At 44.6% G+C, this 14,072-nt stretch overlaps 1 protein-coding gene across 2 annotated transcripts in view; it reads right to left on the reverse strand.

Annotated features, from left to right (window-relative positions):
* BEND4 (BEN domain containing 4) overlaps positions 1-12,250 on the reverse strand; it is a 31,253-nt gene extending 19,003 nt beyond the window's left edge. Inside the window, exons 1-2 of one of the 2 annotated variants that reach the window (XM_032108121.1) lie at positions 11,772-12,249; positions 2,902-3,468 (exon numbers count right to left, since the gene is read on the reverse strand). In XM_032108121.1, coding sequence (XP_031964012.1) covers positions 2,902-3,468; positions 11,772-12,135 — 931 coding nt within the window. In that variant the 5' untranslated portion in view covers positions 12,136-12,249. Of the gene's footprint in view, positions 1-2,901; positions 3,469-11,771 lie in introns of both variants that reach the window. The other variant, XM_032108122.1, reaches the window with a different exon arrangement.
* Between the last annotated feature and the right edge of the window lie 1,822 nt (positions 12,251-14,072).

The raw sequence follows: 14,072 nt of genomic DNA on the forward strand, positions 1-14,072 counted from the left end.
TTAGTGACAAAAATAATTAGACATTGCCTTTAGGTGATTTTTGATTAACTTTGCTCAGTGGTGGCTGTGTGACTGCCTGAGGAGCTCTGTCCTACCATGTAGCAAAATTCAAGGGAGCTTCTGCGGCTCTTAACACTTCTCCAAACACATGGGTCATTTCAGATCTATCTGGATATGCCACCAGACAGCAGCAGATGTATCTGATGATGATTTTATGTTGGCAGATGAAGTCTTACCTCCTTGCACAATTTTTATGTTTGTCTGCTTCCTTTGATACACTGTTAACAAGGAGTTTCATGACTCCTGGGAGGTGTAAAATGACTATGATTATGAATGTTTATCACTTTTAAAGGGAGATGAAGGGTAAGTGTGATGACCCAGGTAAATACTAGCTGCTTAACCCAGCATTAATCCTAGCAAAATACAGGCAATCACAACGGGATCCAAATGACAAAGAACTAAAGAATATGAATGTAATTAATTCCAGTCAAAATGGTCATATGGAAAGTAGATCTTGCCAGACTAACCAGATTGTCATTCTTTGATGAGATTATAGGTTCACTCGAAAAAGTTAGGCTGAACAATATAAGATACCTAGACTCCTGAGGGGTATTTAACTTACTATCATGAGTTAGATTGCAAAAGTAGCAACACTCAACACCTAGTCTAGCAGACTAGAACATATATAGATTAGGAACCTGCTACTGACATCTCAAATAATTGTCATTGCAGGAATCATCATTAATAGATGTGTTTCTAGAAAGGTCCAACAGGGACTAACAACACCCTCAATACCATTCAACGTTTCTAACCAGTATAACAAAGTTAATTTAAAAACAACTAGAAAAATTCTGGATGATACAGAAATTGACAAATCAGCAATCAGTGGGCAAGTGGGACAGTGGGAGCAATCTGGAACACTTAGTACATGAACACAGACAATACAAGGTGTGTACCTCTAGGAAGAAATGTGCACAGAATGAGAAGCTCAGCTGCACAACCCACCAGGGAAACCATGGGTGCAAGCAAAGAGTCTGTTCTCCTTTTTCAGGCTCATAGGAACATATTGCAGGCATTTGTAGTGCCCAAATTTTAAAGAAATTAGCAGGAGGGGAGAAAAAAACTGCAAAGAAGGATTCAGCTCATTTGAGGAGTTTCAAACAGTTCTGTTTGCTTTGTTTATTTAAAATGGAAATTAAGTCAGCTTTCAGTCTTTAAGTACTTTCAATCTGAAGAAGTACCAAGACCTATAGAGCACTTCATTTAGTGGAGCAAAGCATAAAAATCAATGGCTAAAAGCTGATTTCAGGTAGTCAGGCAGGGAACACGGCACATATTTTCACCAGTGTAATTAAGCACTGGAACCAAGTGTCAGGGTAAGAGATACAGCCGCTGCTCACCCGCGACTGGAGGCCTTCTGAGATACTGCTTGAGTCAAATACAAGTTATGCGTTAGTGAAAGTCAAAAAAATTACTGTGTTCAGTACAGGTGACTGAATGAAAGCTGTCAATCAGATTATGGACCCTACAGGGTCATTTTTGGTCTTATACACCTGAAGGTAAGACCCAACAGGAATTGGAAGTCCACACAATTCCCTTTGTCATGCAGTGTTACCAGATGATGTACTAACCACTGCTGAAACCAGTGACAGCACATGAGTTATGGTAACTCCACATTTTTGGGAGGGGTGAGGGAGTTACTCCAAATTTTCTGTTTTCTTTGCACCAAACAATGCTGCTTATGGGATTTGCCAGTATCCCTATGGACCAATGCACAGAAGAAAAACACAATGTGATATAAATAATGCATAGTACATCACTGATATCAGGGGAGAAGAATTATGAGGACTACTGCTTGCATTTTGCTCAGATTTTGCAACAGCCTCTACATATTGGGGCAATAGTTGGTTTCTGCCTTCTTCCTTTCTGCATAGTTAGGAGCTTTGAAGTATTTTCTCTCTTGCAGCTCATGCTATACTATACCTGCTTTTCTGCCATTCAGAGATTGTTCAACTAACTTTTCATGATCTACCCTAAGCACCTCAAATTCCGGTAAAAAAAGTGCAGTTTCCTAGTGTTTATACAAGTCAGAAGCATGTTGTACGCTTCTTTCCTTTGCTAAGTTCCAATTTGCTTTTAGTGTTACTATTTGAGGTTTTTTTTTGCCTGTGCTGAAAGTTTAGAAAATACAAGTCCAAGACACTTTGTTCTTATCCCACACCATTCTTCAAGTATCTTGGCGCACCTGAACAGTGAAAAGTCCTGGGTTTAAAGGGCAAGAGAAGCTTTTCACAGAAGGGGTTTCTATTTGATTGGTTTCTGTCCTTCTGCTCTCTCCCAGTGGCTTCCAGGTATTGCTGAACTGGAAAAGTTGTTAGAATTTTTTTTTTCAGATTTTATTTGAAGGTGAATAGGAGGAGATGTATTAATGCTTCTCACCAAACTAGCAGTAATTTAAAAGAAACTGTTCAAGGTAAAATCCAAATCTATTTCTGGTAAAACTATGGTGTAACTTTGTTTAGTTTCCTTGAGTAACCAAAAGAAGGAGCCCCAAAAGGGAACTAGGTTTACAATGTCACTTAAATAACAAGACAGATAAAGAGTTACAAAAGCATATGCTTGAAATTACTACAACAAACCACCTGATATTTGGAATTTGGGGTTGCAAGTACATCCCTACCTGAACACAGCCAACTAGTGTAGGACTCAAGATTCATATAGAGGAGTATCACCAGGTAATTTTCCACTGGGCACAGCTATAGGAATTTTGGCTGGAGACAAATTCCAGTGTTTGATTACTATGATCACAACCTTAAAAAAATTACTAGAACTTGAAATACACTATTACCCAAACTATTTTTATCACTGAATGGCAACATTATATGGCAGGGGATTATTTACCTGGAATGCTCTCCAACTTTCTACGAAGCTCCTCATTCTCTTGTTGCAATGAAATTACCTCCTGCTCTAGCTCTTGACACCGAGGGCAGTAACCTTCTTCCTCTTCCTCTTCTTCCTCCTCTGGAAGTGTAGAAGATGATGGATGACCATGAGATTCTGATGTTGCTGGAGATGTCCATCCACCTAAAGTGTGCACTGGAGAGGTTGAAAGTGGATCCACATCTGCCAAATGGCTAAAATCATTTATTGATGAGGTGTTCTGAGAAGGGAAGCTCCCAGAAAGCAAATAGTTCTGAAGGGAATCGGTAAAAACTCTCAGAAAGGCTGAGGTTTGTTGTTTCTTTTGCATATACTGCATCTCTATGTCTAAAATGTCTGATGTCTGACTATGGACCACTTTCCCGAGCTGACATTGCTCTTGTCTTTCACTATAATTTGGGTTTTCCTGCTTTATACAAGAAATCATGGACTGAGAGTGATTGTTGTCCAGCAGTTTTCCACCACAATTTAAGAGACTTAGAACCCGGCTGCATTGTTGGGCAAAGGCATCCAGAATCATTCGACTCTCTGCAACAAAAGAAAAGATGAATCACAGAAACCTAATGCAAAAGGTTATGCCAAGGCAGCAGCAGCTAGATGAATGTACACAACTGTTTACAGCAGCATGCATTTTATTTCTGAACACATTAAAATTATGGCTTCTGCTTTAATACTTCTGCAACACTGTGATTTAAAACAATCCTGACTTTGTTTCTATTTTGAGAGTGCCCTTGTGCCCTTGCTGTTAATCAGAAATGCATTGTGATGATAGACACTACTTACTGACATCTTCTTTCAGAGGGATTAAGTCAGGAAAATGGGGAAGAAAATAAAAATTCCATCCAATTTGCTACAAGTAAAAGTTCAAGTAAGTACTTCCCTGAAAGCCTATTTCAAGCTGCTGGAGGGCATTGTCTGTACATCTTTGTAGGACTTTGCACCACACCTTTGTCCTTCGCCCGGTTCCTCTCCAACAAGGCTTTCAAGCTTTGTTTTTTTCTCCTTTTTGTCTTTGATGCACTTGTTTGACATTGGGCACAGGACACTCCACAAAACTGACCCCCAATTCTACGGACTTTGCTTCTGTTTCTTTTGTTCTAGGTTCCAGATATGTCCAGGAACAACTCAGAGTGATAAGCACTGACTCCTCTTCTTAAATCGAGCAAAAACACCCTACAGGTTTGCGGGCAGGCCAGTACAGTGAAGAGCGGAGTTCTTCAAGATGCTCTGGATTCAATCAGGAAACTGCATAGGGTTGTGCAGCAGTTTCTGGGGGCAGCAGCTCAGCTATGGAAGTAGGATAGGGATGCCGTGCTGCACATAGTCAGCTTTGCCTCTAATGACAGGAGGTGTCATATCTCAGGGAGCAATAGCAGCTTCAAGCTAAACCTACGCAGTAGGATGGCTCATTTCTGCAATGTCTACATGTATAGCACAAGCTGCTGTAATACTTCTGGGACCCAGATAGAAAATGACCAAGATATTTATGACACGACCTGTTCGGCTCCCCAGTAAAAATAGTGCTTTTTAATTTTTTTTAGCTTATTCAAAGCTAAGTTCCTCTAGGTATCTAAACAGAGGTAACTAACGTTTTGCATAAGAAAAAAAGACTGGTGGGTTAAAGTGCTGCCAATTTTGGAGAGCACTTCTCAGGCAGGCTTGACTTTTAGAAAGTGGCAAACACATTTACTTTTGAAAAGGCAACCTGCTACAGATGCATGAGACTAAGCCCCCCAGACCTTCATTTACCTTCACTTCATCAGTAGCCTCATCACACTCATAATACATAAAGAACAGAAGCGTTCAGAATTCAGGTCTTTAAGAGGTACCACTTTTCACAGCACTTCTTCAAGATTCAGAAGATACCCTGTCTGCTGGAAAATCTACTTCACACTGAGGCTAGTACCGCTGGCCTGAAGAATATTTGAAACAACACTAATTTGCATTTGCACCATCCTCCAGATCTCTGCAAAGAGGGCAGGGCTGAAGCAGCACACAAATACTTTCAGTCTTGAATGCAGCCAGAGGAGACCTCCCTGACACAAAACCCTAGGATATGATCTCCTGAGGACTTAACTGAAAGAACAGGAACCTGGGGTGGGCAGAGCAAGCCCAAGCCCAGTGCTGGGTCACGAGGTTGCCCAGGGCCATGCAGGGATTGCCCAGGAACTCTGTGTGAAGGACTGGAGTAGCCCTAAGACCACTTCAAGCATCCTCACCATCAGCCTCCTGCGTTTACACACCGTACCACACTCCTGTAAATGAGTTCAGACTAACGAGGGTGGATTTCTACAACACATCTTTGATCCAAAGCATTATGCAATACCCTCTGCCCACACTACAAACTCCAAAGGGCAGAAATGCACAGGCACTGCTGCCCCCTTTGCAAGGGGGTGCCAGTGAGGTGCCAGGTGCTCTGTAGTGTCCATTATCCACTGCCTTTCCTTCTCTTTTTCTACACTAACCTAAGGCCAGATGCCTTTAACCCTTATAGTCAATGCCACTGCAAAACAACACAGCACAACAGATGTAATACGACTTAAAAGAAGAGAATCCTGGTGACATGGCAACTTTCTAGCTGAGACCTGATAAACCAAAAGGAAATCAGGAAATTCAAGCATCACTAACAACCTCAAGATGTGTTTTCTTTGCCTTATTTCTTTCCATATTTCCCCTTTAAAATTATTACAGGATGATATTGACTGTAACTTTGGAATCCCACGACAGAATTTCTTTTCATTCATTTTAATCCTATAATCTGATTCCAGACCTGAAGTCATATATACTGTTTGTATTTTAATCATTATTGTCCCTGTTCACAAAACAGTCACTTATTCCTTGCATATCCTTGTTGCATGGGGACAAGATATGAATGAAACAACTGCAAAGGGATTAGACTATTATAAGAGATGTTATTCTAATATTATGGTTTATTCTAAAACCAGCAAAAAGTAACCTGACATTCAAATTACTAGTTTTGAAGAATACCAAAATACACATTAACATCAGTAAAGATTAATTAATTAAAACTAATTATTAGTTTTGTTTTAAAATTTAATGCATTAGACATTCACTGTGATAATGGTTTAAAATGCAACTGAAATTTTATACAGAAATGACATTATTGATTTAATCTTCAGTATCAGATCTACTACAAGGACACAGTAACAGCAATTACTGTTTTTTTTCTTAACTTCAACCCATACTCAAAGACATAAAAATGAGCCATGACAAAGCAGGGCTCATTTGAAAGGCTAGCCCAGAGATGCACAAATGCTTTTTTTGTGGGTACTGCTGGGCAGCAATAGTGAGGGATGCTCTCAGCACATATTCTGGAAATATCTGTCTCTGTGCTGAAGTAGGTTCTGCTTTGAAGATACTTCTACACCAGTAATGGTGCACACACCCACAGTCTGAACAACCCTAAATGAGAATGATAACTACAGTAATTTCTTATGATGGAGAAAAAAATAAAAACAAATGCTGCCCATTTAGCATATATTGTAGAGATTGGGATTTCAGCTTTTACAGACTGACTGTAATTAGAAATGCAAGCACTGTGCAGTGTCTAATCACCTAAGAAATGACAAAAAGTTGCTTTTATGTGATTACTACTGAATAAACACCAGTCTATGATTCTTAATTGATTTAATATAATGTATGTATTTTCTGTGAAAGTAGGATTCTATTGAAATCACTGTGCTGGACTAAAACAGTGTAAGCAGTTTATTAAAGTCTTATTGTGATATTCCTTTTCCTTATAACCTTGCTCACCAACCATGTAATTCTAATGTCTCAGACCCCAGAGTCTTTAGTCTTACAGAACTTCTATTGACTTGAACTAGACATTTGCCTGGAGGTGGACTTGCTGGATAAGACTCATAAAGTGCTAAGAGAATAGGATTAAATTGCTGAAAGCGTAAGTATTCCTAACTAGATTATTTGAGACTGCAAGCAACCAGAAGATACTATCATATGGTAAATCAGGTACCAGCTCCCAAATACAGCATTCATCTTTACATCTTTTTCTCAATGATGATGGACTAGGCGATCTTCTTAGCTATTCAACTGCCAGACTGAAAACAGGGTTTAGTATGAGCAAACATCTGAAACTCAATCTGATAACTTACACTAAGGCACCAGAAAAGATGTCTGGAAAATTTGGCAGGTTAACTTCAGCTTTTTCTACACCTAAAGATCTTTTCAATACTTAGATCAGACAGCTTTATTAATAAGGCATTGTGTTGGGTCTCAGTAGCTCTGGATTCAGGTTGTGGCTTTTCCACAGTTTCCTTTGTATTCTTGGGCAGCCGGTTTAAAAAGTCATCTTTGTAAGTACTGAGTGGATCTGAATGCCACACATTCTCCCCTGCAGGGAATGTATTCATTGGTATTTAATTTTCAGCAAGATTGTGACGTTTGGGTTCCTTAGCAATTTCAATCATCTCACTCTTCACCTTGCAGTGACTCAGCCCTCTCACCTGATTATTTATATTTCTTGATTTGTTTATTATAATATTCTTATTAATTGAGATCCTGGGGCAGCAGCCTTGTACCCCTTGAACTGGCCTTTATCCAAGCATAGAGACTTAGTCATTATGCTTTTAGATATGACCATCCCTGTAGATATCTGTGCTTAGGTCACAAAATTGAGAGCATCTGACACCTCCTATGACTAAGAGATGGTTTTTTGGGCATCGTGAATGAAAATCATCAAGAAGGTCCAGTAGATCAAGACGACAAGTGTCTGGCCATTTCAGTACTGATCTGAGAGATCTACTTCCAGATGAGGGCTCCCAATTCCTAAGATAAGGCCAAAACACTGGTCTTTACCTTTGCTGTTCACAGAACAAACAGTTTTTCTCTCTGGGCATGACAGAGCTTAATTAACTGGTCATGTTAAATACGCCATATTTTTAGCACTGCTAAAAGGTGTTACCAGCTCTGCACTTCTTCCTCTGCTTTCCATGAAAGCCCACCCTAAATTTTAAGCTGCCCTGCAAGGTCTGCATCATGCTTTCCTAAGGAAAAGGACTTTCTTTGGTGGATTATGGTACTGTTCAATGCACATGATACCAAAGACAGAGATACACATTGTTTTCATACCAGGAAAATAATCTGAACATATTAACAAAGAATTGGTATTTTACAGAAGAAAATGGGTATCTGCTGGTGCTTTGACTGAATCCATCTGCATGGCTCATAGAAGCAACAGCAGTCAGAGTAACCACTAGAGGAGACAGAAGGATTGTGTTGCAGTGCAGCTTCACATTTCTCATTGTAAGATGACATTTCTCATGCAGGATCTTTCCCCACATGATGGGCACTTGAGCTAAATTTTTCTTCACCATGGCAGTGGGTGGAGAACACCTGCTTTTCCTCCCTTCCCTAGTCCTTCTTCCTGCAATTCTGCTGAAGTATGGAAGTGAGTGGTCTCTTAGAAAGCAACTGAGGGAAAATTTGGTCACTCTTGGGAAGAGCTCTAACCATTAGAAAAAACTGCAAAAATATGGAAGCATCTTTAGTCATGACTGAGTTTGAGGTGCCCACTCTAAAAAGCAAATTTGGAGCTGTGAATCCCAAGAGGCCAGAAATGTTATGCCTGAAGTTTAAGAATCAACCGCATTAAGTGTTTAAGTTGCTGGCACAGTTAGGCATCCCAGGAGCGGTGTTTTACGAGCTATTTACTCACTGTTGCCTGCACAAGTGAAAAGGTATCCCTGAAACTGAACTTAGGAAATGGGTGTCCCTACAAAAGTAACCTACAGCACTCCACTCTTTTATTCAACTAAGCACCTGCCAGGTGCTGAGGGTAAACTAAGTGGGAAAACTGTACACATCATGGATGGTGACTGCCTTGTGGAGAATGCACATGCAGCTGGATACCTGCTAAGGGGATGATCTGTCCCTCCCTACAACACCCACCACTTGAGATGAACCTGCGGCTAAGACGTGTTCTGGGCCTGCTCTCCTCACTGCTGTGGGGAGCCAAGAGACTTTGCTGGCCAAATACAGGGTGACTGCGCACGGAGCACATGCAAATGCTCCCACTCCCCAGGGGCAAAACCCCAGCTCTGCTTCCCCAGAGGCAGCCTGAGCTATTAAATTGGCTCACACATTAGTTAAGAGGACTTCAAGCCTTTGGACAATGGGAGTACCTCACATACGTACAGCTCTGGAGTCCCAACTAGCTCCCTGCTTGTCTGAGTGGTGCTATGGCTCCTAAGCACAAGGTGCATGGTATTACTCCATCACCAAGCAGGAAGGACAGGCACATAGCTCAGCAAAGCATCCCTACCTCTGCGATTAAAATACCCAGGAGATCTAAACCTTGCCTATTGCTTTATAGAATCACAGAATGTTTTGGGTTGGAAGGGACCTTAAAGTTCATCTAGCTCCAAACCCCTTGCTGTGGGCAGAGACACCTCCCACTAGACCAGGTTACTCAGACACCCATCCAACCCGGCCTTAAACACTGCCAGGGATGGGGCATCCACAGCTTCTCTGGGCAGCCTGTTCCAGTGCCTCATCGTGCTCACAGTGAAAAATTTTTTCTGTATATCTAACCTAAATTTCCCATCTTCCAGTTTGAACCCATTACTCCTTGTCCTGTCGCTTCGGTTCCTCTTGAAGAGTTCCTCTACAGCTTCCTTGTGGGCCCTTCTAAGATATTGGAAGGCTGCTATGAGGTGTCCACGCAGCCTTCTCTTACCCAGGCTGAACGGCCCCCATGTTCTCAGCCTGTCTTCATAGGGAGGTGCTCCAGTCCCCTTACCAACTTCGTGGGCCATCTCTGTTAACAACTATCAGCTTCTGGTAACAACTTGTGTAAAATACCACTTGTACACACCAGACCAAGTTTCTGGTCTGTTTTCTCCTGTTCTGTTTCTCTCGGTACTTAAGTCTGAGCAAAGGGTAAGTTGGGACCCATTTAGGAACCTAAAGTAAAGCCTGAACGTGCAGTTGAAGGGACAGGGACTTCAAAGAACTTTGGTGCACGAATGGCAGTCCCTTGACTATCTCTTTCTATAGCATAGGACTGAATCAAGGACAAGCTCTGAAGCCTGCTCTAGTGCCTGGTTAGTGCAATGTACACAGGAAGAAGAAAGTCCAAACTTCTGCTCATCAAAGCCCAGAGGGCTTTGCTGTGAATATGGCCTCGTATATCATCTACCAGACAGCTGAATGTTTTCCATGGCATAATCTGCTTCTGTAAAGAAATGTAGGTGTCACATTTATCATCAGTGTTTTGATTATGGGCCACAAAGAATACTTAAATACCACCATTTGGGCATTTCATATAAGAAGCAATTTCATTAAAAAAGATTAGCTTCTGCCACGGATCACAGAACCATGCCCCAGAGATGTGAATTCTCTGGATAATCTATTCAAGTGTTAAACTTTTTTGGTAAAGTACTTGAATTATTTGTAACAAGACATGCTAAATTCATCCAGCACAAGGCTACTTCTAAGTGAAAACAGGCATTAAAACATAGCCATATATCCTATTAACTAGCGTATCTCCCTGTTTAGTAAGGAAATGTCATCACATTTGTTACAAAGGCAAACAGCAACATACCAAAACAGGATCCAATTTTTCTAAATAAATAAATCAATGATGTGTCAAAAATTAACAGATGAGTTAATATACCCGATGTTATCAAAACCAGATGGTGCTTCATAATATTCATCCTGTTCAGTCAAACCCTGAATATATTCTGGACCATCAGTATATAAAATAGGATGCTGCTATTTGTGATGGCAAACAAAAGCAATCATGCCTGCCAAGCACATACTATAACAGGCAGCATTTCAGCTCTGCTAGACAGAAAGTAATTAGAATGCTTTTAATGTCCAAAAGAATGATGCTGATAGGCTGCCACAGATGTGTAGATTTATGAATATTTATATGGTGGTTTATAGCTGACACTTTTATCAGTTGAAGAAGATAAAATATCTGCCTGACTCAAAAGCTTGACAGTCAGGTTAATAAAATCTCATTAAAGAGAATGACCTATGCAATTATATAGGATTTATTGTAATTCATTTTTGATTGTACTCTGCTTAAAGATGCAATTTCCCATTTCCTGATGCCAAATTTAGGTTGCATATCAAGATCTACGTGGTTTTTAACTCCAAGCCATCACTAGAGGAAAGATATGCATTCAGCATCTCGGTATCTTACACCTTTAAAGAAAAAAAAAAACAAAACAATTTGATCTCCTGTTTGTCACTGCATCTTATGAAAACGGTGCAGGCAAGCAGCCGATCTATTTTCTTTCTGTTAAAATCACCACCTCTCTATCAGCAGCCTCTCCATTACCAGCAGCTCCTCCGGTAGCCGGCCCCAGCCTGCCGCCCTCCCCGGCGGAGCGGAGCGGGGCTGAGCGGAGCGGAGCGGCCGGCCCGGGGCTCCCCCCGTCCGCCCCCGGCAGCAGCAGCAGCTCCCTCCCGCAGGTGCGCACCGGCCGGGGGGCGCCCGCCCCGCCAAGTCCTGCGCGGCTGCCGGCACAGTCCCCGCCGCCACCCCCTGCCCACCGCCCCGGGGGCGACGCCGGCCGGGCAGCGGCCCCGCCCGCCCCGGGAACTTCAGCGATGCCCGACCGACGGACGGACCCAGCCGCCCGCCCCGTCCCCGCCCGCATCCAGCCCCGGGGCGCCCGGGCCGCCAGCCCCGAGCGGGGGGACCCCGCGGGGGTCGCGCCCTTCGCCAGCCGCCCGGGAGAGGGATGCGCGTGTCGGCGGGGGGAGCCCGCAGCCCCCATCCCGCTCCCGCCTGCTGCAAAGTGCCCCGCGAAGTTGCGCGGAGGAAAGAGAGGAGTTGCGGGTACCTGCGCTCAGCTCCGCGCCGCCGCCCCCCGCCGCCGCCGGGCAGGGGCCGTAGCGGCCCGAGGAGCTCGGGGCCGGCGGCGGCGGGCGGGGGTGGCCCTGGGCAGCGCCGGGGGCGGCGGCGGGGCGGGCGGGCCCGTTGGGGAAGGGGCCGTGCGGCGCGTAGGGCAGCGGCTCGGCGGCGTGCGGGAAGGGCTGCCCCGCTCCGCGCCCCCGGGGCACCTCCACCATGGTGGGTCTCTCATAGCGCTTGGCCAGCGCCGCCCGCTTCCCGGGGAAGGTCTTCAGGACGCTGTAGGGACCCCGCTGCTTGTAGATTTTGGGGGTGCTGGGCCCCTCCTCCGCCGGCTGCATCTCCTCCTCCATCCTCCGCCGCCTCCCCCGGCGCGGCGCGGCCCCGCTCCGGGGCTGTGTCTGCCGCCGCGGCTCGTCTCTGTGGCACGGCGGAGCCCCGGCGCGGCGGGGCGCCGGCCTGATTGACAGGCGGCCGCGCCAATGCCTGGAGGGAGACGGGCGGCGACCGGCAAATGTTTAGGGTAATCTCTGCTAATGGCAGCGGGGTGGGGAGGCGGGCGCTGGCGGGGCCGCCGGCGCCCCCGGCACCCCCCCGCGGGGGCAGGTGAGCTGCGGGGCGGGGGACGAGCGGCCGCGGAGCCCCCCCGCCTCCGTCCGGCCGCGCCCGGCCCGAGGGGGCCGCGGGCTACGGCACCGCCCCGGCCCGCCGAGCGACGGCCGCCGCAAAAACTTTGTGTCCCCTCGGCCGGGCGCGGAGCCCCGCCGCCCGCCGGCCATCCCTCCCTTCCTCTCCCCGCACGGAGCGAGCCGCGGGCCCGCCTCCCCGGTTAGTAGGGGTGACATAAATAATGCCATAAATAAAAGTATTTGGGAGTCCAGGACCTGTCAGAGTTGATTAGGGCACAGAGGACATTTTCTTTCTCATTATGCAAAAGCGTTTCATGGCGAAATAAAAGAGGTTTCGCTGTAACTCATGCATGTCAGATTTCCAGGAATCCGAGAGATTAATCACATTTAACATTATTTGCAACGCCCCCCGTCCGCTTTTTCCAAACTGCTTAAATGGGGCGGACGCGTGGGGCACAAGCTGGTCCCGCTACCCCCGCTCACGTTCCCCCTGTCGCCTGCCCGGGCTCTTTCAGGGACAGTTAAGAAATAATGAAACGATGGTGAAAGACAGGAGGAGAATGAGATGCCATCGAGAGACGTTTCTGAGAAATGGTGGAGATCTGGGTGAGATGGGAGACAGCTGAAACCGAATGATATGTTGAAGAAAAATAAACGATAACAAACTGCTCGCTTGCTCTCCCCATTCTTTTCTGCGAGGCAATTTTATATTTTGCATTAACATTTCCCTTCTTCTGTCCCACTTCTCGCCTGCTTCTGTTGCTATAATTTATCAGGATTACAATAAACCCTCTGGCTTGTGGAAGTAAAATTGCAGAACACCTTAGTTGTATTTAAGTGGTGGCAGTGGGAAATCATTCCTCTGTCATCACGTGGAGTTTGGGCCACTTATTGTGGTCATCGCTCTCCCATTTCAGCTTTTTTTATTTAGTCAGAGTTGGGCTTGCTGGAAATGAAAAGCGACCCTTCTCTACAGATGGTAATTAACTCCCCCGATCGTCAACCCATCTACTGCAGAAAAGTGGAGCTGAGTTCTACAAGTCAGGCATTCTTTTCATGCAGGGTGTACCAGGACCTGGTTTTGGTTTTGATTTTTTTGACAAGTAGAATAAATTGATTCATTGTAGCAGCCAAAAGCATCTAAGTAAAAGGCTAGTGTAATAGAAATCACTGTTTTAGCTAAGCAGAATCAATCATAAGTCTCTGTTTCCTGACTGAGTCTGATCACTTGTGCTTAAAAAAAAAAAAATTGCACTGTAATGCACAAGAAAGACTGGAAATATGTGTGAGAGAAACTGTTCCCACTCAGAAATTAAATATGTCCTCTGCCTTGTCTCATCTGACTGCCCTCTGCCACAGCAGCTATTGGAGTTCAGTACTAAAATTGTATAAAGTTAGTATTAGACTCTTTTAGACTCTTAATAGATTCAAAGAAACAATCCAAAATTACTTTCTTAGGTGTCAACTATTTTCATAGAGCTCACTACTCTTTGGTGTAGATGCATACCCCTCAGCTCCTCATGGAGGAGACAACCCTTGCCTAACATGAGTCCCGTACAGACGAAGAAAAACAGAGGTGACAGGTCATGTCCTCGAGGCAGAGGGTCCAGGGATCCAGGCAGATCATTGGGCAGATGCTGGTTCTCCATGGACAGGAAGAG

Source organism: Corvus moneduloides, chromosome 5, assembly GCF_009650955.1.
Source record: "Corvus moneduloides isolate bCorMon1 chromosome 5, bCorMon1.pri, whole genome shotgun sequence".
NCBI lineage: Eukaryota > Metazoa > Chordata > Aves > Passeriformes > Corvidae > Corvus > Corvus moneduloides.